The sequence below is a fragment of the Anabrus simplex genome, chromosome 6 (assembly GCF_040414725.1).
Source record: "Anabrus simplex isolate iqAnaSimp1 chromosome 6, ASM4041472v1, whole genome shotgun sequence".
In the NCBI taxonomy this organism is placed as follows: domain Eukaryota; kingdom Metazoa; phylum Arthropoda; class Insecta; order Orthoptera; family Tettigoniidae; genus Anabrus; species Anabrus simplex.
Window position 1 is genome coordinate 327546800 of NC_090270.1, and position 25338 is coordinate 327572137.

The following is a 25338-nucleotide window of genomic DNA, read 5'->3' on the forward strand; positions in this document are numbered from 1 at the left end:
CTTCACAAAACTAACTAAACAGTTTGTGAAGTAATGACATCATTCTTTTCACATCGATGGTAGATATAATTGCAATTTCATCATGAAAGCAATTTATGGCCTTCTGATTACATTTTAGCTCACCATACAGAATGATGTCTATTTCATTATTGATTGGAAATGTTTGGAAAATTCGTGTGGCACGCTGGCGATAATGCAACATTTATGTTTGGAGTAGATGGCCATCATTCATTGATTAAAACATTGCTTTTTTAATTAAAATTGTTATGCACGCAATGGAATATACGCGATTGATGATGTCATAGCTCTCTAAATCACAAAGGTCATCACAGTGGTTAATATAGTTATATTGTTAAATCACAAACAGCACTCCTTGGTCATTCATTGTCATAGAAGTGATTTATTGTTCTAAGGAAACATTGTTATAGCTCCATACTGACAGTCACTAGTGGCGCTACATTTTCAAAGAATAGACCTGTTGACTTTTCTTTTAAATATGTGTTATGTGATTACGTGTGATCAATAATTGAAATAGATATGAAAATAATATGTGGGTTTCAATCTAATTTCAATAGTCGGAAGACGGCCATTGATTAGAAAATGCGGAATAATTAACGTACGAAATTCTGAGTAAAGTCGTACGAAGCAATTGTTGGTAATTTTTCCCTAAAAACTGTTTTCATTGGTTGAATATCTTATAAGAGAAGGAAATTATCCCTGCAGACATGACATGCAGAATCCACCAAGATTTTATACTCAGATTTTATTTACTGGAGATCGATATCCCTATTATGCCTGACTGTGAACACGATTTTGAAGGCAGACTTGCAAACTTACCCAATTTCAGTACATTGTATATCGGAACAAATTTGGGAAAACGAGGGAAACATCTATGAGCAAGAAAAGAAGAAATAAAGGAAGATAATTGTTAATGATTATAATTGATTCAAGGACTCAAACATCCATGTCATCCGCACAGGAAGTAAAAATTAAACACAGATTGCCGAAGTAATAAGACCTCTGTGGTCAAATTCACAACAAAAATTTGATTTTAAAAGGTGATAAATTTTTAGACAAAAGACCAGGTAACAATTATTTATCAGTCCACATAAGCTGAGAAGCACTCCCACAAACAATTCCAGATCTACATATTCCAACTACTATAGATAACACACCTTGTATGTCACATAATTTCTCGTAAAATCGCAATAAGTCTAGGACGATAAGTGATGTAGTCATTAAATTTATTTGTAGAGAATTGCTTTTCCACGAATTGGATTATTGTTTGCACATTAATAGTTAAATGACTTGAATAAATTCAGCAGACTATTTACTCTGTTGTGAGTCTCATATCACGATAAATATTCCCACAAATACCTATTTCATACCTTTCTTTTGATATGACGACAAGGATCATAGAAAGCTGCTCTATCATTTCTAGGAAAATGTTTATGTTTCCATCAGGGGACCAGTTTATTAAAATCACTATTAACCCTAGATCACTAAGGAGCGCTGCCTAAAAGTTAAATTCTACATACAGGTTTGAAATGTCAATAACATTACAGTCTGTATTATTTAGAGTGAATATTGCTACATCTCCGATTTTGTGAATCTGTCAGCTTTATGTCGTCTGTAATTCATAACCCTTAAGTTACACATAGTCTAGCTCATTATTTTAGAATCAGTGTTCAGTTATACAGATTATTTTAACAGAATTCAGAGTTGAAAATAGAAACAAATTCTCCCTTTTCGAAAATCAAATGATTATAAATATATCTCCTGGTCGTGGCAATCCATAAGCGGCTGTTAATTTCGGATGGCAACCAGCCATGAGACATAGCCTGCACGGTTGCTATGGTTAGACTTCCGTCACACATGTTTTTTGCGTTACACAAACTTTCGGACGACGCCCAACCATAAGACATATTTATGTAAAAAATCAGTTCTATCAATTTTATTTCTTAGACATTGGCTGCTCCACATTATGATATCAAATTAGGGTCTAATGTTACATTCTCTTTACATCGAGAAGAACCTATGGTATTACAGTCCCGTACGAATTAATTCGAACGCGGCAACGACGTACGTAATTTCCTTTTATTTACATAACACATACCTTGAATACATTTTAATAGCTAATATGTCCTCCTTTGGGTTTTATAAGTTCTTTCACACGATTTGGCATTGATTCCGTAAGCTATGAGCACATATTTTTTAGTTCATCATCATGAAACCACACTTTAATTACAGACTATCATGCTTGCGTTGGTGGAACAATCATGTTTTGTCAGTCTCCTTTTGCGATCCGTGGTACAGGACGAACCTCAAGTAACGCAATAGCATCGCTAGTACACAGCTACCTGGCTGTGACACATACGTTCCATCATTCTCAAGAGACCGCAAGGGCTTACGTAGGCCAGAATGAGAAGGCTATTTAAGGCCAAGGACAGTAACTATTCTTGTAGTTGATTAGCTGCCTAGGAGAGTGTTTACTTCTGATGGAGTAGGGGCGTTTCAGTCGCTTTGACAAAGAACACTGCAATGTATTCGAAACACTAGGAAACTATACGAAATGAATAGAAGACAACAATACGGTTCAATTCAGAAGAACAACCAAATATCTGTGCCCACTGTGGAAGCTTCACATCTAAGAAACCTATGGTATTTATGCTGTAATAGAGCAAAATTCCTAAAGAGCTGGCTCCGTCTACTACTTTCCTTCACTACTTGCAGGACAATGAAGGGGAATAGCACGTTTCCTGGACTCTGTTTCCTTTCTTAATATATATAGCGCTGCATTACTAATCTTCTGCTCTCCTGTTCCGTTAAGGTGCAAATCTTGACTAGTATAACTATTTGCTACAAAACTAGCTACATCAATAATATCATTCCCGAAATGTTTATTCACTGAGTAGCCAAACGTCACGGGAATGGGTGTTCCATTATAAAATATACCGTGTATGACCTCTGAGCGTTGCAGCTAACTGTGGCACAGCTGAGCAGCCTGTCTAAGACACCAGTGTCGTGAAAATGGCGACGCATCGTGAGTTAACCGACTTTCAACGTGGGATGATCATTGGCTCACGGCGCTTGGGTCATGGCATTGCGAAGATTACACGGGAATTCAGATTTCCGCGGTCAACAGTGTTCAGGGTGTATTTTCAACATCGCAGAGAGAATGTTACCAACCGCGTAAATCGCCGCACGGGAAGACCACAGTTGTTTAACGAACGGACATTACGTCGCCTCCGCAGAACCATGTGGGTGCATGACGGGCTACTGTGAGTCAGATCACCGCCCAGTTGAATATTGGGAGTCAGGAACTCATTTCTACCAGGACTGTAAGGAGGCAACTGCACCGCATAGGCTTCATCAGCCGACGTCCAACTCGTGTCCCTTTGCTTACACGTCGACACAGAGCTCAACGACATGCATAGGCCCGCGAACTTCCGCAATGGAACGGTGGCAGCGTGTAGTATGGTCCGATGCATCCCGGTTCCAGTTGTATCGAGCTGATGGGCGCGTGAGAGTGTGGCGTATGTCCCCTGAAGCTATTTATGAGTCCTGCGTGCCAACAAGGTGTTTCATGGCGGGACGTGCCTCATTTCTGGTCTGGATGGCGTTCCCATGGCCGTAATTAGGCCTCATTATCTGGCTGCAGGGAGCGCTGACAGGATCACGTTATGTGGACATTCTTTCAGGGTATATGTATCTCTTTCTGGCCTTAGAGTGCAGTGAAGGAAATATTATGTTTCAACAGGACAATGCGCCATGTCACCGCTCTGTGGTGGCACGCAGGTGAATGGAAGAGCACTCCAGTGAAGTTACGACCATGGATTGGCCCTCCAGATCGCCCGATCTTAATCCAATCGAGCACTTATGGAATGCTGTCGATGCTGGTGAACGCTCAACGTTCCCTGCACTAACTATATAAGACCAACTGCGGGTAGCATTGCGTGATGCGTTGGTCCGTATCCCTCCAGAACAACTCCAACACCTTTAAGAGTCGACGCCTCGGCCTGTTGCTGGGTTTTGAGGGCTCATGGAGGAACAACTCGTTATTAACATCACGTTCAGTGTTTTCCCATGACTTTTGGCCAGTCAGTGTATAACAATTAAATATATAAAGGCGCTTCAAAAATAAGGTAACAATTAGCTCTTACGGAGTAACTTTCTAGATATAAGGGTACACAGTGGTAGTTCTTATCACGGTGTATCCTTATATCTGCCCAAAAAAAGTAATGTACCCGTGTGAGCTCTTGTTTTCAAGCTACCTTTTAGTTTCAACTGAAGTACAACTTGAATATATGGGGCATTGACGGCTATCTGGTACTGAATACAAAACGTACCTACTCTGTAAATTTGGGTAAGACACAGGGATTACATTACTAATAACTAGAGCCCGGATTTCCATGCACTGTCAAATCCCAAAATATGCATGCATTCATGCATTATCATATAGCAAAACATGCACAATAAACTAGAAAATATGCACCATCAAAATTCAGTTCCTTTCGAAACCAACGAAAACTAATTTCTCCAAATTGTCTTGATTTAAGCTCATCCATTTATCTGTCAGCACTTTCTTACGCACACACCTTTCTATGTCACAAGAAGTGACATCTGCATGAGTAAATGAAGACATTTGGGACATAGTGAGATCAAATTGTACGTCTTTGCATTTTCACCACAATACGTCTTTTAGAAGCTTGAAGAATTCAAACTCAGGATTTGAACGGATCACTTCGTTCACGTTATCTCTACCTGCCGCAGCTACTTCTCCGTGCGATGATTGCAGATGATGGTATCTTCAATAGCTACTAATGTCTGAACCTGCGATAACAAAGATGTGTGACGAGTGAGAGTTCCGGGTAGAAAATTCCAGGATAACAACGGAAGACGGTTCAGTGCAAAACCAAGGTTTGTAAGGTCCTATCTCAGTAATGCGGCGTCACAGAAGCGTGATAAAAGTTTTGTTTTGTTCATCTAATATAGACAAAAACACGAGTGGCATTTAGTAAGGCACAATTTACGTTTCAATTTATAGCAATTTATAACTGGGGCACCTTATTCCTAACAATTACAGTGATCGACGTGGGGTCTTCCGGCTTATGGCAATGTTTACTCAAGCAATAGATAAAAAAAGTGCTTGGTTAATTGGCTTATAGGACCTCTACCGTATGTACTAACTTTGTTTGTCCAATAGGATGTCAGGAATACATTATCTGCGTCTCTATATAATTGACATAACCTGGAAAAGCGGTCCCAAATTCTGTACACCAACATTCATAAAGGGCACTTTCATGCAAATTAACATTATATATGCGCCAAAGTCACAAGAAAAGTCATATTATGCAAAGTAAACATCAAAATATTCTTCGCTATTAAATCCAAACTCTTCAAAATATGCATCATTAATGAATTTTATCCTAAAAAGGCCAAAACATGCACATATGCAGCAAAAAACAACGGTTATTTAGAATCATTATGTGATAAAACGAACATTTGCAAAGTTTCAGAAGTGTAGCCAGTTTATTTAAAAACATGTATTTGCATGGAAATCCGGGATCTACTAATAACTCTGTATATAACTTTGTCACTGGTAGACAAGTTCCTTAAAACTAGTACTGAATAAGGATGAATGTGTTACTGTTCAACACATTTATTTAATTACTGCATAGAGTTATTACAAGTGCACATGAGATCAAGTGTCCAACTTCACGTAGTTTGATACTCACTAACTTGAACCAACGCTCTGGTGTCTCGAACTTATATTCTCTGACAGCGCAGTGTTAACCCCAGAGCGGTCCAACCCAGAACAAACACAGCCGACAGAGTTGAATTTCGCTTGTCGATTCACTGTGCTACTGCTCACTGACTAAGCTAAAGAACTCAACTCACATGTTGCTCTTAGATTCGCGCGGTAAAAGACAGTCTGACTCACTCCTATCGCTCCCCAGCTTCCCTTCTTTAAATAAGCCACAGGAAAATTCGAGATAAAGTCTATTTCTGTTTCCGCTTCCAGACCATACGGGATGTTTATACCTAACAGCTTCCAGAGTGCTCGAAATGACTGGGTCAACTTACTCATCGTGTGCCTAAACAAATCGCAAGGGCTATTGTAAAGCTTACTGTTGGCTCCCAGTCATTAATTCGCAGTTCTCTTCCTGCTAACCCACACAGTGTCGGCCTTCATTGTCTCAATACCTAACAATCACTGGATGGTAATCGCTGTATATACATAAGAGTGCTCAGAGTTTAAAATGAATGTTATATCGATATCGGTCATGTCCACAATAATAAGGAAATGCACTTTGTAATTATCCGTCATATCTGTCTGTCTGTCTGTCTGTCTGTCTGTCTGTCTGTCTGTCTGTCTGTCTGTCTGTCTGTCTGTCTGTCTGTCTGTCTGTCTGTCTGTCTGTCTGTCTGTCTGTCTGTCTGTCTGTCTGTCTGTCTGTCTGTCTGTACGCGCATTACGAGAAAATGTCTGGAGAGAATTGAACGATATGCTAAGTTGGAGAATGAGCCACTACAATCTAGGCTATGAATCATTTTATTCACGCTGAGTGATGGTAGTTTAGTGGAAGGTCCAAAATATAATTCTTAAATATTTATATTATTGGATGTCCTACAGATAAATTCTGCATAACGAAAGTTAAAGATAATTAAATTTCTGATCATGTATGTCTTATACATTTTTACCGTACCGGCTATGATAACAGACATATTCCTGAATTTGAATTGTTTTTCTTCAGACCATATGAACGCCGAGCCACGATAAAATGGGCGAACAGGATTTAACGAAAAACAGTATGTAAAGTCGGGGAATAAGGAATTGCAGTCTAGGATATAAATAATTTTATTCCCACTGGATGATATGGTAGTTTTGGGGAAGGTGCCTAAAATTGAATTTTTAAACACCTATGTTATTGGTTCTGTCGAAAAGTACTACATAACAAAAATGATAGAGAGTGCAATTTCCGACCATTTATGTTTTACCATACCAACCACGATAAGAGTGGTGGTGGAGAATATTGTTTTAAGAGGAAGAACAACTAGGCAACCATCTTCTATATAACACAAATCAAAGAGAAAAAATGGACGGAGTCCGTCATTTCGACACTGAGATAATACTGCCGGGGCAGAAAATAATAATACTTTACGAAGGGAGGTCGTATAGGATAGATGGAAGTGAGGAGCCAGGTACAAGTTAGTAGAACCAATGCCAGGACTCAGATAAGGGCTCCGTGGTTACAGCCCACTCTCCCAAGTTCAGAGTGCCCCTGGGGTCCGTTTCAGTCGCATCTTACGACAGGCAGGGGATACCGTGGCTGTTATTCTAAGGCCCCCCACCTGCAGGAGGACGACTATGATGAGGGAATCAATGAATTTAGATTAATTTAGACTTCTGTTGCTTAGTCCTCATCAACTCCGACGTGAAGGTATTGTTCACTCGTGTGAACTGGCGATGGTTTGCGCAGTGGTCTTAAAGTGTGAAAACGCGTGGTCTTCGGTCCATATCGAGAAAGAAGATTGTGAAGATGATTACAAAAATGAGAGAAAAAACAGTAAAGGAACGATCACTTGAAGAATAAAACAAGAGCGTCATGAAAGAAAGGAATACTCCCTTACATCAGACGTCCTAATATCACAGATTCGGAAGGACACTAAATGTGAAGGCCTACAATATGGAAATCTCATAAAAATGATCAACAATAACATTTCGTGACCATTGCTTGTTCTGATGTTCTTTCTCTCTTCTGCTGCCACTCATCTCCGATAGATGGTGTTAGTGCTGCGAACCCAGTATAACAGTCTGCCTGATCTTTGGCGGGAAGTAGCTGGGGAATTAGATAACATTCTTCTTTAGCATGCTATTCCTCTGGTTAAAAATTGTCTTATTCTACTGGTATGTAACACACTGGTTCATCATAGTATTCCAGCTATTCGATACCTGCTCTGAGCAGTGTACATACTTAACCAAATAATCGCATAAGAGTGTTCAAGGCTGGTCACTACAGCTCTGGAAATTTGGACTGTTAGTTGAGCAGCGTAGTTCTGTTCGTTAAAAGTGAGAAAATGTGTGGCGTGTTATTTGATGGAGTATTTCACATAACATTGCAGTTAATCGCGACATTCCTACTGACATCATTGTAATGACTTATATTGATTTCAGTTGGGAAAATCACAAAGACAGTATTTTTGAGAATGTAAAAAGGCAGGTGGAGTTTGAGTGCCTGCCATTATAAAGAAAACTGCCCATCTTCAACTCGATTGTGACTGACAGTAGGCAAGAGGCCCTGCCATTACAATGACAGTTCCCTTACCCAGGCTTCACGTGAGAAAAGACGTATGGTGGCTTACCCGTCGCGTTTATTGGGTGAGGTTAAGAACAATGCAATTTAATACAATGGTACTCAGACGTGTACACTACTTAACCTAGAATTCTTTATACAGTGCAGAATTCTGTAGCGAAGCACGACCAAATCAGCTAGTAATATGTGAGGAAAATATGGACACAAGTAACTCGTAAATAAGGTAGATAATGGAATAATTCAAGAAATACCTGAAATAATGATGTAACCAAAAAATCAGTATTTTTTCTGGAGAGGGGAAGTTATTTTCGGTATCTATTTTATGATATATACTACTTAAACTAATTTCATATGTAAGTGCACAAATTAGTTCATCTACTAAAATCAATAATAATATTTAAAAATTTATAAACTGGAAGTGATACAATGGAAAATCATTTTCAAATACGTCTTAAATTTGTACATAACAGAAGAGAAATTCTGTACGTGCACTTGGAATACAAATAATATCAAATAGTGTTAGTGTCAACATAAAATTAACAGCAATAACAGTAAAAACGTCAAGAAAACATTTTGAAATACAGATGTGATTTTTAAAATGATACATTTTGATGAACCAACACAAGCACTGTCCACTATCTTGACTGATGTTCCATCCTCACACCACGAAGGGCAAAGTTCTGCTGACTGTAAACTAGCTTGAAGTTCAAATGTAATACATAAGATGACACCAGGGCATAAAGGCGTGATGATACGCCCTATTTCCACTGAAATCCCACTTTTCAAAAATGTGTTGGTTACATCGTTATTCCAGGGAAGTCCTCATTTTAACAAGGGAGAACTTCGATGGATTTCAAAAATTGTTTGAAATCGTTTAAGGAAAGACAAGTGTACCAGTTTCCAACATTAAAAATGATAAAACAATGATTAAACCAGAAGCATTATACGCAGCAGAAACAATAAACGTGAGTTTCAAAGGCCAGTTGGAGAAACTCGAGCTAAAAGAAAGGAAAATTTTAGGAAAGATCTTAGGACCAAAATTTCAGGACAATGAGATAACATACATCAAGAATGAAACGCTCTACCAGAAAATTGAAAAACTCTCAAATTTTATGGGAAAAAATGATAAATATTTACAGTCATCTTCTCTGAATGAACTCTAATAGATAAAGCAAACAAATCTTTGACTTCTTCGTAACCGCAAAACAAAACCAACTGGTTTAAAAAACTGAAAAAGATATGGTAGAATTGAAAATTAAAGAAAATTCACTATTCGTTCGAACAGCTAAAGACGAAAATATAAGATTCCCAGACAAATCTACATTAAATGCAAACCTATTATATCGGAAGATGGGAGGAAACGAAGATCAGAAATAATAAAGAAGTACTGGTTACTAAGAGAAGTACAACGACAAAGAAGTGGCTGATTGAACGTACACCGAAAAGGGAGAACGAAAGAAGAAGAAATAAAAATTGCAGGGAGTATTTAATATGCATTTCTATGCATTTGTGACTACGACGGATGCCTTCCTCTGATCGGGTCCAGACAAAACTTATGTTTGTACATCGAGTGCAAGTAATGAATCATTGTGTGAATTTTGGTGAATATTGGTAACCCCTCAGCGACTTATTTAAAAAGGAACAACGATGCCCATTAAACAATTAATATTATAGGTGAGGTAAGCAAATTCTTAATGAATTTGCCTGTTAGATGACATCCCAAAAGCAGTCGAGTATTATTTATTGAACCGTAGAATACCCTGCAAAGCTCACAAATATTCTAAATCATAGACCAGTACTTGTCTCTGTAAGTATACAAGAGAACGTACAGAACATCTCAGTTACAGAGCTGAGAAACTCCAGATGGTGAATAAAATGTTCTATAAATGAACTCCGGGCCCGTGCGATACAAGCAACAAATATTGGAAAAAAAGATCTACACGAGCAATACAATAGTACATCGTAATATTGTAGGTGCACATCATATTGAAAAGGATGTCAGCTGCAGAGAGCAGCTTCTTCGAGCAGGCTGAAAGTTTTACAATTGAAACACATCTCACAGGCACATACCAGTCAACTCACGTTCCTGGAACTGGAAATCAAATCATATCCGGCGATCAATAAAACCAGGTACTCACTCTCCTACAGCATTCAAATTATGTGAACTCCGTCACAATCCCTTGCGTTTAGTCTTGTATTAGTAAAAAGGATTAAGTGATATCTATGAAACCAATCATAAGTTTGTTTGTTCGTTATACAAATCTGCACGCCTCCACTGATCAGTACCAACATTTGCACCAAGGCTCATGACTAGGACTCGGGAGGTGAAGATCTATACGGTGCCTAAAATGAATCACGGTAAACATATACCTAAACATATCCAAAAAATCTGAAAACTGGCAAAAAGGACATTATAATGGGATCCAAATTTGTTCACAATTGTAGTTTTAATTACATATTTGATGAAGAAATACACGGTGAATCCGTCATGATGTTACAGAGTTTCAAGGATGGTGCAGGACGGCAAATGGATCAATTTGAGATAAGGAACCATATTCCGGAAACGATCGCGTCGAAAGTTAAGCAAAATTCTACTCATCTAAGTCCGTTTCACAAGTTGCTCCATTTACAGCAAGTGGTCCGAATAGCACTCCCCTGCGTCAATGCAGGCATGGCATCGTCGCACAATGATCTGTCGTACCCATTCGAATATCCCCGGTGCCGTTTGAACAGCGTCGCATGCAGCGAGAATTCTCTCTTCAGTCTCAACAGGTGTCTCATACACAAGGCTTTTCACATGGACCCACAAGAAAAAATTCTAGTGGGTTGATATCAGGTGAATGAGTGGGCCAGGAAACAGAACCACCTCTTCGTACCCACTTTTCAAGAAATGTCTGATCTAGGTGTTCACGAACCCTCAGTCCAAAGTGAGGTGGGCCTCCATCATGTTGGAAACACGTCCGTTGACGAAGGGGAAGTGGTATGTGTTGCAGGAGTGTAGGTAGTACATCTCTGAGAAACATTGTGTACACTGCTCCATTTAGGCGGGGAGGAAGAAAAAACGGGCCTACTGCGTAATCATTGACTATGCCTGCCCACACGTTGACTAAAAGTTTGTGTTGATGGCTTTTCACAACTGCAGCGTGGGGATTCTCATCGGTCCAAACATGACTATTGTGACTATTTATCTTTCCATCTCCGGTGAAACAGGCTTCATCTGTGAAAAGCACGTACGCAGGAAAGTGAGGATCGACTGCAAGGACCTGTAAGACCCACTGGATGAACACAACTCGAGGTGCGAACTCAGCAGGACTTTCTGTGGATGGTAGACGTGTAGCTGCATTTCACGTAAAACTCGCCTCACAGTCATATGCGAAACCTTCATATCGCGAGCAACTGGTCGAGTGCTGATTGCAGGTGCCTCATCCACGCGAGCAAGCACTGGATCTTCTAGGTCGGGAGTCCGTGTAATTCGTCATCCTCATCGGACATTGTACTCCGGTACCAATTGCCCTGTTACACTTAATCTTTGGAACAGTCGTGGAAACTTGGTGTGAGCCGGATGTCTCCTACGTGGATATTTGGTCATGTACAGCCGTTCCGCTTCTCTGCTGCTTCCATCTGCTTGCGCATACACGAACACCATACCTGCAAGTTCCGTAACCGGCTACAAGTTCATTTGGATAGGGCTGGTTCATGTACCACTTCATCCCTTAAACACAGACTGAAGCCTGCAGTACAGATATCGCACACCAATCACGTAAGTACACAGTACGCCATGTGCATTGCAGTTGTTGTGTTATTATCCTAGCCTCCTCTGCTCGTAGGGATTGTCTCACTATTGTTCTCTTAGCACATGCAGGGTAGAGAACAGTCGGAGGTACCAGACCGATATTTGCTTAAACTTTTGACTGCCGGCCGCGGTGGTGTAGTAGATATTGCGCTGGTCTACTAATCCCAAATTAACGGGTTCAAATCCGACTGAGGGCAGTGACTTTTAAGGGTGTTTAAAGGTGACACCCATGTCGTTGGCTCCCGGCACGTTCAGGAACTACTGCGGGACGAAATTCAGACACGCCAGCGCTTGTTAAGAACGGACGGACGTTAAACAACTTGGTTTATTAATATATTTTGAGGGCCGATGACCTTCGATGTTAGGCCCCTTTAAACAACAAGCAAGCAATATATTTTGACCTGAACATTTGCGGACTGCGGTTCCTTATCATAAATTGATCAATTTGCCGTCCTCCATCATCCCTGACAGTTTGTTACAACATGACGGCTACACCCTGTAGAATGTTTAAGAATGCAAACTTCTGATGGTATGCGACATACAGTGCAGAAATATATGAGCGAAAAACTTCTTCTTTCAGATAGTATACACTTTTAAGTTAACATAATTTAAAAAAGGGATTTTGGTGTTTATTAAATGGTACTTGCAAAATTTAGAATGAATTAATTTTTTGATCTAAAATGAATTCAGAGAACCCGCAATGGACACCCTGGAGAAAGAAACTGAAATTAATACAAGTGGAACCGTATTTGGCTAAACACATGGAGTTACAGAACTTGCGATTCAGTTGCATCTGCAGTATATCACAGTAGACATCTCCAGGTTCTTAGGTGTAAGGGATCATCGGTTTTCGGACAGCACGTTGCGAAACATCGAGAAACTTCTCTCCCCACCAACGGATGTTATGGGTTCATAATTGAAGACCTTCCTCTTGAAATCATTCACATCAACATTTTCTCCCTTCAGTATTTCACCTTATTTGAAACCTCAGGTATCTTTTCACACACAAGTTTCATTTTTCAATTCATTTCATTTTCACTCGAGTTTCTCTCTGTTCAGGGATGGTTCAGATATATGTATTTACTGGAGAAAAGATGTTTAAGAGGTGATTGATGAACTAATGATGATTCCAATTGAGAAAAGACAGTAAGAATATAGTCGATAGGATGTGAAGTTGGAAAAGAAGAAGCCGTTAAGACCAAAAAATAGGCTGGAAAGGACCAACAAGCCAAAAAACGTCAAATCAGGCAAAAATGTAAAAATAACACTGACCATTTTCTGGCCTCATGAGTAGGGCTCGGAAGTTGGGGAAAAACCCTTTTGTTTTACTCAAGTGTCCGAAGAAGAGGCCCAACATAATGAACGTTCATTTTGGGTGTTGTTATCTCTCTAGTGGGATATTTGTTTGAAGTAACCCACAAAGATGGTACGAGAGCGCACTGATATGTCTCCACCCCACACATATAGTAACCCGCCAAGGCCCCCCGTGATTGCGATATAGTCTCCCATCTCCTTACAACGCAATCGCGGTAGCATTACCCCCGCTCCTCCCACATCCCTCACCCGCACGACCATGGCATATAGTCGCTGGCGAACGAGAGATCCCTGCTAGTTCCTTCAAGGGTCGTAGAGGCAGTTATATCTTTCAATATTTAATCAGATAAAACTGGTCATAATATGTGACTTACAGGTGGAATTATTATTATTTGTTCTTCCTCAAATGATTGAGATTTCCAAACAGGCAAACAATATCATAAAATATACAGTTGGTACCTACTCTAACTGCAATCCAGAAGAAAAGCTAATCAATAATTCTAAAGATAATGTAGTGAAAACAATCCATAGTAACAAAGAATAATCAGATAAAATGTTTTAATTGATTTAATTAACTACGTGTGGAGTAATAATAATTAATATTTCGTGTGGCTATTTCTAGCCAAGTGTGGCTCTTGTAAGGCAGACCTTCCGATGAGGGTGGACGGCTTCTACCATGTGTAGGTAACTGTGTGTTATTGTGGTGGAGGATAGCGTTATGTGTGGTGTGTGCGTTGCAGGGATGTTGGGGACAGCGCAAGCACCCAGCCCCTGAGCCATTGGAATTAACCAATGAAGGTGAAAATCCCAAATTCAGCCGGAAATCGACCCCGGGACCCTCTGAACCGAAGGCCAGTACACTGGCCATTCAGCCAACGAGTCGGACGGTGGAGCGTAGAGGTGATGTATCAAGTTCGATATCGATGTTTTCAATGTTTGTATGCCGCAGCTCACAATGGTCTCATTCGGCACAGCAAAGCGTCGTAATTACGTGACGAGTACTTGTGAATGGTGCCTCTTGCACCAATGATGAACCCCATGGCCTCGATGTCCTCAAGGTTGCACTTATTGAGGTAATAGGGAATGGTTGGTTAATATATCCTCTTTTCCTCTTCGTCCAGTTCAGCGGGCTGTTGTGCGTGTGATTCAAATATGATTGTTGGATTGAGAATGAAACATCCTTTGCTCCTGAGTTTGAAGTCATGTCGATTCGTCTTGTTCCACCGTCAACTGCGAGGCCGGGGCTGTCGCATTTGTAGCATTTGCTTCGTATTTGCTATGGACTAGGTCGCGGAACGGGTTCGACTCCTAGCCAGGTTACCTGCATCTAAGACTAGTTCATAGTCTACTCACACACAGCCCCATCAATTATTACAGTGTTATGGTTAAACAACTAAGTAAGATAGTATTCAGGGTTCGTTTCCCGGTCAGGACAGAGAAGATAGTATTAAAATCGCATTCAATTATGTTATAATTGTTTAACAGAAAAATTCTTTACTGTGGCAGGAAATGCTAGTTAGATTCCCGGCTCCGGCTGTAGTGTTAATTAAGATACAGCTCCCAGTATTCGCCAGGAGTTAAAATAGGAAACCACGTAAAACTATCTTTACGGTTGCCGACATGGGGTTTCAAGGATAGCTCCACACTGTCTACAGTTTACAGTCCTCGGATTAGATCCATCGCAGTTACATTATTTGTGATATTTTATGCTTGAAATAACATCGACAGCGTCTGCATGAAACTACATCGATTGACATCTTACTGTGGAGTGGTAGAATATCCCAAAAATCATCTACGAAAGGAGCAGCGTACGTAGATAAAAATCCTGGTCATAAACACTGAATCAGATGTTTTGGCATCTGATATAAGGTTCTATGTTTATCGAACATCTTAATAGCTTCATTTACATGTGTGAGGTAAATAAGATGTAACGTATTAGTTCCGTTGGTAGGTGAAAAGGATGCACAATCACAGTTTTGATTGGTATCAAGACGAATATCCGTAAGCGTGTAGTCTTTTTCTTCTTTCCGTTCCATAGTGTGCGGTGTAACACACACTAATGTTCATGATGACGGGCTATGATTATTTATAGTCATGTATCATTATCTCCCCGGATGAATGCTTACAGCTGTGTGTCCCTAACCGCACAGCCAATGCGCACGGTATTTTATCTTCAGGGCTGCCGACAGTGTGGCGCTCGAACGCGCTATCTCCTGGATAAAAGCGCACAGCTGTGTGCTCCTATCCGCACGGCCATTTCGCATGGTAATTCGAAATAACCTTTATCACACGATGTACACTCTAACGAGTTAACGAAAAAGAGGTAAACATTTATGTATTGTATGGCTATGTTCACAATTCCGGATGGTCCGAAAATTCGACTGCGTACCAAAAGATTTCATTTCACATTTTGAGATAAAATATTATCACATATTTTTACTTTATTCTTATGCTTACTTGTAATTCGTTATTAACATATAATCGTTTAAATATGTGTATCCTTCATTTTTCAGTAACGATTGAATTTGCGTAAGATAAACAACAGTATAATGACCTCCGGAGTGGCATGGTGTTGGTCTTTTTCCAGTAGACGGCCTATTACACGACCTGCATATCTGTAAAGGACAAGCGACCAGCCTAGGCTCCCTCTCCCGTGCCATTGGAATTAAAGATAAAATCGCCCCCAACCCCGACTGGGAATAGAACCCGGGGGGCCTACACAAACGTCAGCATGCTAACTATTTAGCCATGGTGCCGAAATAATCAAACAGTAATCCTTTATGATTACTCTGTGAATCAAATTCCACGCACGGCAAAGTACATTGTTCCGTATGCGTCATTGTATTTTCATCAAACTATTCCAAATTCATGAACATAACTGCAGAATAAAGTGTAAAGCAAATTACTGTGTATGCCTCTCAACAGTAATGCATTAGTATTACTCTGTAAAACCACTTTCACACACACGGCTTATTTTACTAAGGATCTTGTTCGACCGGGTCAGGGATGGAATGGAGCCCCATCTAGCGGCAAGGAAATAACAGTTTCATGAACTTTGTGTATTGCGTACAAATATAGAAAAGTAAAATGATGCAATATTATCATCATTATTAGTGATTTCAGCGGAATTCATCGCAGGAGTTCTTCTGTATACTAGTAAACCTATCAGCTAACACCAGGTAAGTGCTGGGGGGGGGGGGCTGTAACACTCAGCCCCGACAATTTTTATTATGCAAATGCTGCGCTGAAACATTCAAGCCGGGTCTAGGGGCCACAACAATGTACGCGCTGCTTAGCCTCGAGGTGACGTGTGGTCAGCACGACGGTCGTTTAACAGACTGTGGATTTTAATTTCAACACAATATTCCCAAGTTGAGAGCCGCAGTTAGGGGTTACCGATCCCTACAAATGCAACGGCCCCGGAAGGGCTACAGCCTACCAAGCGACTCGCTGCTTAGCCTCCAGGTAACGTGTGGTCAGCACGACGGGCGTTATTCTTCGCTTTCTGGACCGGGGTCGATATCTCACTATCAGAGGTTGAATAAACATCGAACCAGACCCAGAGTTGGAGGTAAAAATTCCTGATCTGGTCGGTAATCGAACCCCGGGGCTCCGAGTAAGAGGCGGATGCTCTACCCCTAAAACCGCAGCCTAATATTTTAAATTGTATCTGATAATTTTTTACTGTACTGCATCAAACCAACGGCAGAAATATTTAATGGACAATGCATTTGAGCAAGTTTATGCTTACACATACAGCTGTTTCCTGCCACCAACGTGCAGGCGGACACGGTGTTCTGTACGAAATCTCGTTCATTTATTTATGCTCCCACACTAAGTGCAGACCCATCTTACAAATGTTCAATTTATTTTATGGTAATCTGAGGTAAGGAAATAATGTGAATGAAGTATGTGTATGCTATGTCTAAGATTTTTACTGCATGCAGTGTTGAACTATGAACGTGTGTGGGGCCAGCTCACAGCATTTGCTTGATACACAAATATTTTTTTCGATGTGTCGTTCAATTCCGTATTTCGCGTTTAGTGGCCCGACTTTTTACGATAGAGAGTGCGAAAAATTAAAATATGTGTATATTAACACAAAAGAAGCGTACTAGTGAAATGAGAAGTGGAGTCGATTCCTCGCCTAATGTGATGCGTTTGATTTTGTGGATATCACGCGTGGTCTGTTGTTATCTCACTCATTACTTAAAAAAATGAACGGGAAAGATTAGAACAGTTGTCATATAATCTCTTGTGTTATGTCACAGTTTAATAATAATAATGTTATTTGCTTTACGTCCCACTAACTACTTTTTAAGGTCTTCGGAGACGCCGAGGTGCCGGAATTTAGTCCCGCAGGAGTTCTTTAACGTGCCAGTAAATCTACCGACACGGGGCTGTCGTATTTGAGCACCTTCATATACCACCGGACTGAGCCAGGATCGAACCTGCCAAGTTGGGGTTAGAAGGCCAGCGCCTTAACCGTCTGAGCCACTCAGCCCGGCATGTCACAGTTTGATAGGTTGCCGAAGTGTGTGGATAATTCTTCTGTAAATACACCATTTTTTCCGTTGCATTGTGTTATATACATGAGTGTATGCTATGTCTAAGTTTTTAACTGCGCTCAGTGATAAATAAAAGTACGTGTGTGGCCAGCTCGCAGCATTTGCTTTCAATTTTTTTTATCACGGTAGAGAGTGTGAAATTAAATGTTAACACTATAGAAGCGTACTAGAGAAATGAGAAAGGGAGTAGTTTCCCGTTGCTTTCATCATCAAATGTGGTGCATTTGTTTTTTGTAAATATTATAGGCCTACATGGTCTGTTGTTACCTTACTTGTTTATAAATGTATTAATTTTCGTAATGATCAGGAAAGGTTAGAACAGCTGACATACAATCTGTTGTGTTATGCCACAGTTTGGTAGGCTCCCCGTGGCATGTGTACAAATACTGCTTGTGTTGGTGATGTAAAGTCCAATGCATGTGTATACTATAACAAAGTTTTCCGTTCTTTTACTGCGAGCAGTGATTATATATGTACATGTGTGTCGGCCTGCTCGCGGAAATAAGGAATGAGGTAGTTTCCCGTTGTTTTCCTCTTCACTTCAGGGTTCGATTCCATGTCTGTGATACGAGTAGAGATCTTTATCTGGCATGGTGGCGATGTGTTTATGTCATAAAGTTGATGTTATATAGTTCAATGCATGTGTGTGTATGCTACGACTAAGTTTTCCGTTGCGTTCTATGTATGTACGTGTGTGGCCAGCTCGCAGAAATAAGGAGTGAGGTAGTTTTCCGTTGTTTTCCGCTTCACTTCAGGGTTCAAATCCATGCCTATGGCAGAGAATTGTTTTTTTCTCGCTCGGTGACTATGTATTTGTGCCTTGAAATTTGTGATATATATATAGTTCAATGTGTTTTAGAACCCTTGTTGTTCCACTACTTTTATCGAACCTCTTGATACGTAATTTATTCCAATCCCTTACTCTTCGTCCTATAAATGAATATTTGCCTCAATTTGTCCTCTAATTTTCCAAATTTACCTTCATATTATGATCGTTCCTAATTTTAAAAGCTACGCTCAAGCTTATTCGTCAACTTATGTCATTCCAGGCCAACTCTCCACTGACAGCTCGAAACATACTATATAGTCGAGCATCTCGTCTCCTTACCCCCAAGTCTTCCAGTCCGAATTTTGCAACGTTTTCATAACACTACACTTTTGTCGGAAATCACCCGGTATAAATTGTGCTGATTCTTTGAATTTAGCTTCCTGTTCTCGCATCAAATATTTCTGGCGAGGGCGAAATTTCGTCACCTCGGCGTCTAGAAAAACCGTAAATATTAGTTAGTTCGACGTAAATCCAATAATATTTTTACTTTATTCGTTGCTCTTTTCTTTCCTATGTCCACGTCTGCACGTATGTCCCGTCTTCATCTTTTTAGTTTCCTCCTGAGTGGGTTGAGTACTTGTATATCTCCATAAGCGACCCCCATCTCCTGTAGGTCCCTTTCCACCTCCTTGAGCCAATTTGGGTGTGTCTTCTCATCTTTAAAATAGTAAAGATCTGTTTCGAATATTGTGTGGGTTTCATTTTTAGCAAATTGCCATAAAATGCAATTCTCCTTCTCCGGATGGCATCAATAATATTGTTATTATTATTGTTATTATTATTTCCCGTTTAAGGCCAACAAAGACCGCGTTAAATAACTGTTACACATTTTATGGAAACCTCTTTTTGCAGTCTAGAATCGTTGCATTATTTTCCTCGGCAGCCTGCCGTCTTTCCTTCTTCCAACCACTGTTCTGTTTTCTTCTTCATGGAAGCCCTTGAAGTTATTGATTTCTAACCGGTACTGTGCTCAATTTGAGATGCTCTCATGCCTCAGTCTAGCCTTGTTGGAGTCCTTTCTCACCTCCTGGAACCACTTGCCAGAAACTTTAGGTATACTATAACACATGTGAATGATTTGTTTGCCAATCGATTTCCATCCGTTCTGACAAGGTGTCCACAGATTCAGCATAACCATTCAATTCCAACTTTTATTTTAGTTCAAATGTAAAAGCACCTTATATTACTTCATTTCATGCCAATTGTGCTCAGAGAAGCTATCTTCGCTGCCGTCAAAAACCCGGGGGATTCTAGATTTGACTCTTGAGGGTGGTAACATGTGTTTGTTCCTCTCCTGGTGACTAGTTCTGATGTCATTATATAACATCTGTGTCTTCTTTTGCAGACATTCAATGCCGATGCTCAGGTCGGTGAGTCCTCCGCCTGCGCCACAGCGCTTCTTTGTGGGGTAAAGGCAAACCTGGAGACAGTGGGACTGGACGCTCGAGGACGCTTCGAGCAGTGTATAAGCAGCTTCGCGGCACGTGTGCCGTCCCTAGTGGCGTGGGCTCAGGAGCAAGGTAGGGTCAGACAACGTAATAAAACCTTCTAACGATGTTGGTACATCCACTGCTTCCAATCTCATCTCTCCCTTTGCCTTTCATTTCAAACACTTGACCAGGTTATAACACTCACACACTTATATGGCAAGTAAAGTGGCTGGCTTGGGAAGAAGAAAAGTATGACCAAGACTTACCCATTAAAAATGTATGAAAAGATCACGCTGAAAGATAATAATTTGTCATGATAAACACACGATCTCACTGGACCATTATTCCATTAAAGTATTTACGGGTTTTTCGGAAAAAACCTGAATCGTTTATGTGAGCTTTAGAGGGTTGGTTAAGCTGATAAATAACATGGACGAAATAATTCGATACCTGCACCGTTGTAATTTTATCATTTGTTGAAGTTAGCCTATCAGATCACTTCGCGGGAGAATTCAAATGCGCTTTGCGTGGCAGTGTTGACAAATCTGGACATGGCTTGAGAGCTATGCTGAGAAATCATAATCAAACACAGCGTGGTTCTCAGCCAGTGTCAGTCAGTGGCGCGATGCTGACGGCTCATAGGTTTGTACTGAATCCTCTCCGCTGGCGAAATTTTGTTCTTCGACTCGTGCTCTCACGTCGGTTTTTAAGTCACGTCTAGATCTTGCAAGAACGCCGCGTAAAATCCATTAGAAATTCGCTCGCGAAATGATCTGATTGACTAACTTCAGCAGATCATAAATTGATAACGGTGTGATATATCGAATTATTTATTTCAGATTATTTATCAGTATGACTAACATTCAAACACCCATATATCAGTTTCGCATTGTTCCCGACAACCCTGTATATTCATTTTAAATGCGCCAACACCCAATTTCGTACGGTCAACGTGTTGATGCTTGAAACGTATAACACATTTTTATGAAGCTACGTCTCCTTCTCTATTTTCAAACTTCACTAAGGCCATTTACTATAGACAGATGACATGAAAATGAATCAGATAAGGTAATAATCATCTAAGCATGGAGCAAAATATTTCCATGGTGTTCACGCGTCAGAAGGGCGTATATACAATATTTATACTCGTATGTACAATTTTGTTACCGTATTCGAACCATTGATTCAGACATCTAATCTTGACTTACATACGAGCAAGTCATGCAATGCTCTGAAATAATATATGAAGACGTTTTCCAATAAATCCTTTTACTAGGTTTAGAAGATTACTTACGGTTTGAAAGTTCATGGAGGCCAAATATGTAAATGACGAACTCTTCACAATCCACTCTTCGAGAATATCTGCAAACATTATAAAATGAATTTCAGTCAAATGGACTGTCGTAATTCAAACTCCGGCTGTTATTGCATCTGTCCTAAAAATATGGCGATAAACGATACGGTACAGTGTTAATAGTCCTCGAGTCAAGTCAGATTACATTTGCAATCGCTTATCGGCTTTAAGTTTTCCCCTTAATTAAACACAAGTTCGTTCAGCACATGCTGAAGGCATGAATGAATAATTCAAAATTCACTTTATACTCCGATCAAAGTTACTCTCTTTATATCATGCGATTAAACTTTTCAAGAGGAGCTCCAGTAACGTATTTCTTGCAAGTAGTTGACAATACAGAAGACACGGCTCACTTTTCTTTATCTGCCTCCTTTTCCTGTTGGATGGAGTTCTCGAACCGGACAGTTGGGTTTAACATATATGCTACATACATCTTCTGGTTTATTTCCGCGATGTCTACTGTTCTGTTGGAACAACACGATGATATGTGGTGAACCTCTTCAATAACTTGGCATTTTATTTCACATAACGATGCATGTTCCAGTTACAAATGTAACAGTGGTCTCTGTCATTGTTAGTGAATGTTTCTTAGCAGTCACAGAGTCATAAAAAATTATTTATTACAAATGTAACAGGGAAAGTTGCAAGATAAATGATTTAAACCCCATCTACTTGTTAGTCTATATTCCAACGAAACATTTAACATTTCCCTTAGTAACTGTGTATTCTGTGTATACTCAAGGCCTGGAAATAAAGCCGAGACTTGGGAATACAAACTGGTAGTTCCGCTTCAAGCCACTAGGATAGCAGTTTAACTCCCTAATAGTCTGTGGTTAACTATGGGTTACTGTACACTCAACTCAAAAACATTTAGCATATGTTTTACTTAGAATATTGTACTGATTTTCCTCTAGTTTCACACGAACGACTAATATGGATCACTCCTGGATGTATTTTACGCAATGAGATTAGAATAATATGGAGGGGCTGTACGCCTTACATCAGCGCTCCTTGCGGAGGCACGTTCATAAAGGGCAGCCATGTTTCAAGTTGTTCAAACAAAGCGAGTTGATGCAAGAACATACATCGAAAAAAAAGTGTTTTATTTCCTCCCCTGAAGGGGAAGGCGGGCCTCTTAGACTGTGACGCCTCTCTCAGGCCGGAAAATTTGTTATGGTGAAGGAGATGTACGGAGAAGGTGAGAGTGTTGGGGGCCGTGGCCTATACTAGGAACTGCCCAGCATTCGCATTAGTTCAGGAGAACGGAAACCACGGAAACCATTCTCAGCCCCTCTCCGTCTCCCGAATGCCGAGGCGCAGAGCCGTGGCCCCCCCTCCTCTGCTCGGTTGTTCGGTCATAGGGCAAGCTGTCGGACCACGGATCAGCCGTGTCCACTTGTGGGCCGAAACCCACTCTGTATCCACCGACATCTGATCAGGCGACATGGAGATTGTGCGTGGCGATTGAACGTCGTAAGTTTTAAGAAGAGAAAAGGTAGATTTTCGCTTTCAAGAATGCCAGCCAGCCGTATGCTCAGCTAAAGGAGTAAGGTGATTAGTGATGATGTCTTGGTACCCGTTTATCTTTGCCCTTGAAAGTACATTTTTGTTGCCATCTGGTGTTGGTGTTTGATTTATTGAAGTTTGATGCGCAGGTTCTTTCTTTTTTCTCTCCATAATGGTCCTGAGACTTGTCCTGTGCATGGACATTGGTTTGATGTAGGCTTGTTTCAGTCAAACGTACACCTATCCCACCGTCGCTAAAACCTATCTGTATCGGTGCGACATAAAGCAACTAGCAAAAGTGATCGTGGATCAAAATTTTATTATATTGTATTATTATAATTATTATTTATGTATTTATATACATTTGTCCTGAGGATGCATAAAACTGGTGAGTTCAGTTTCGTTTAGTTTCTACAGGTCAGCGTTATCACTCCGTTTGCTCTCTCCGCTTCCCTTTGCTCCTATTCCTCAAAACTCCGCTACGAAGTCTTTATTTAAACTCCCTGCAGTATAAGTTCAACAAAATAAACGCTCTTACCAAACGGAATTCCGGCGGATTTTGAGGACTAACCCGAACATGAACAAGTGCACGGAAATTGAAATTCGCGAGAAAGAATATGTGTAGAAAGAGAAAAAAAGTATCAACAATAAAACAAAATGTGTAAGTTCTGTAAATTTTACACAAGACTGTCCTGGTGAACTAGTTGAGGAAAACAGTGATCAACCACATGTTAGTGTAGAAACGCAGTGTTCTACAATGGAGCCAACTAACTGCAAGTCAACAAAAATAAAATTGAAATTAAGTAGGGAAATAAGAAAAAATGCGGTATACAGGACTGCAACCTAAGTCATTAAATAGAAAGATGTCCGACTCGTTGGCTGAATGGTCAGCGTACTGGCCTTCGGTTCAGAGGGTCCCGGGTTCGATTCCCGGCCGGGTCGGGGATTTTAACCTTCATTGGTTAATTCCAATGGCCCGGGGGCTGGGTGTTTGTGCTGTCCCCAACATCCCTGCAACTCACACACCACACATAACACTATCCTCCACCACAATAACACGCAGTTACCTACAAATGGCAGATGCCGCCCACCCTCATCGGAGGGTCTGCCTTACAAGGGCTGCACTCGGCTAGAAATAGCCACACGCAATTATTATTAATAGAAAGATGATCTCATTAAAACTAAATTTACATTCACTGCAATGTCAGGACAAAATGAAGGTTCAAATATCAAAGCTCGAGACTGAAGCGGGTCTTGCGGACTTGACAGTCAATTTATTATTCGAACAAATATCAGCATGGTGCATATATATAACAAAACATAGTGATTTACATTAACCGTATCTTAGCATTAACATTTTTAGTTTCGTTACCATCGATGCTTTCACGGCCGGTACTTGTAGACATGATGTAGGCTTTTGGGCTTATGCTGTGTCAAAAAGGTAACGTGAAATTCTTTACGTTTCACAGGAAAAAATGCGTCTTCAAAAGAAAAACTCTGACGTATTTGAGCAACTTCGAATACCACCGTACTGAGCCAGGATCGAATTTCCCAAATTGGTTTCAGAAGGTCAATGCCTCAACCGCCTGAGCCACTCAGCCCGGCACTTGGATTAGTAGCAGAAATATGAATGCGACTGACGTTTACAACTTGCTTTACATCACACCGACACAGATAGGTCTTATGGCGACGATGGGATAGAAATGAGAGTAGGAGTACGATGATGGCCGTGGCCTTAATTAAGGTACAACCACAGCATTTGCCTGGTGTGAAAATGGGAAACCACGGAAAACCATCTTCAAGGCTGCCGACAGTGGGATTCGAACCCACTATCTCCCGGATGCAAGCTCACAGCCACGTGCCCCTGACCGCACGGCCAACTTGCCCGATGATCCACGATACTGTCGTGAACACTATTCATTAGCCAATTCTTGCAATTAAATCTGTAGTCGGAATGTTATGGACTGAATAATTTTCTGCATTACGTGCAGTTCCTGAGTTACTCTCCGAAACGACTTACTTGGACTGATTTGCAGTCTAGGCCTATATCTTCTAACCTCTCCTGTTCGAGAGCTGTTCTCCTTTCCAGTCTTTTCTTATTAGTTACGGAACCAGTACTACGCCACTTGCGCACGAGTTGATGCATGTAATGTTTTGATGGCACTGTCAAACCGGGAAACTACGGAATTTTCGAAGGCACGTTCGGTCTGATTTCTTCTTCTTGTG

General features: G+C 40.6%; 1 protein-coding gene across 1 annotated transcript in view; it reads left to right on the forward strand.

The window, feature by feature from the left end:
• LOC136876009 (alkaline phosphatase, tissue-nonspecific isozyme-like) overlaps positions 1 to 25338 on the forward strand; it is a 317503-nt gene that overhangs the window by 214549 nt on the left and 77616 nt on the right. The window contains exon 3 of the mRNA XM_067149621.2: positions 20168 to 20342. Coding sequence (XP_067005722.2) covers positions 20168 to 20342 — 175 coding nt within the window. The remainder of the gene's footprint in view (positions 1 to 20167; positions 20343 to 25338) is intronic.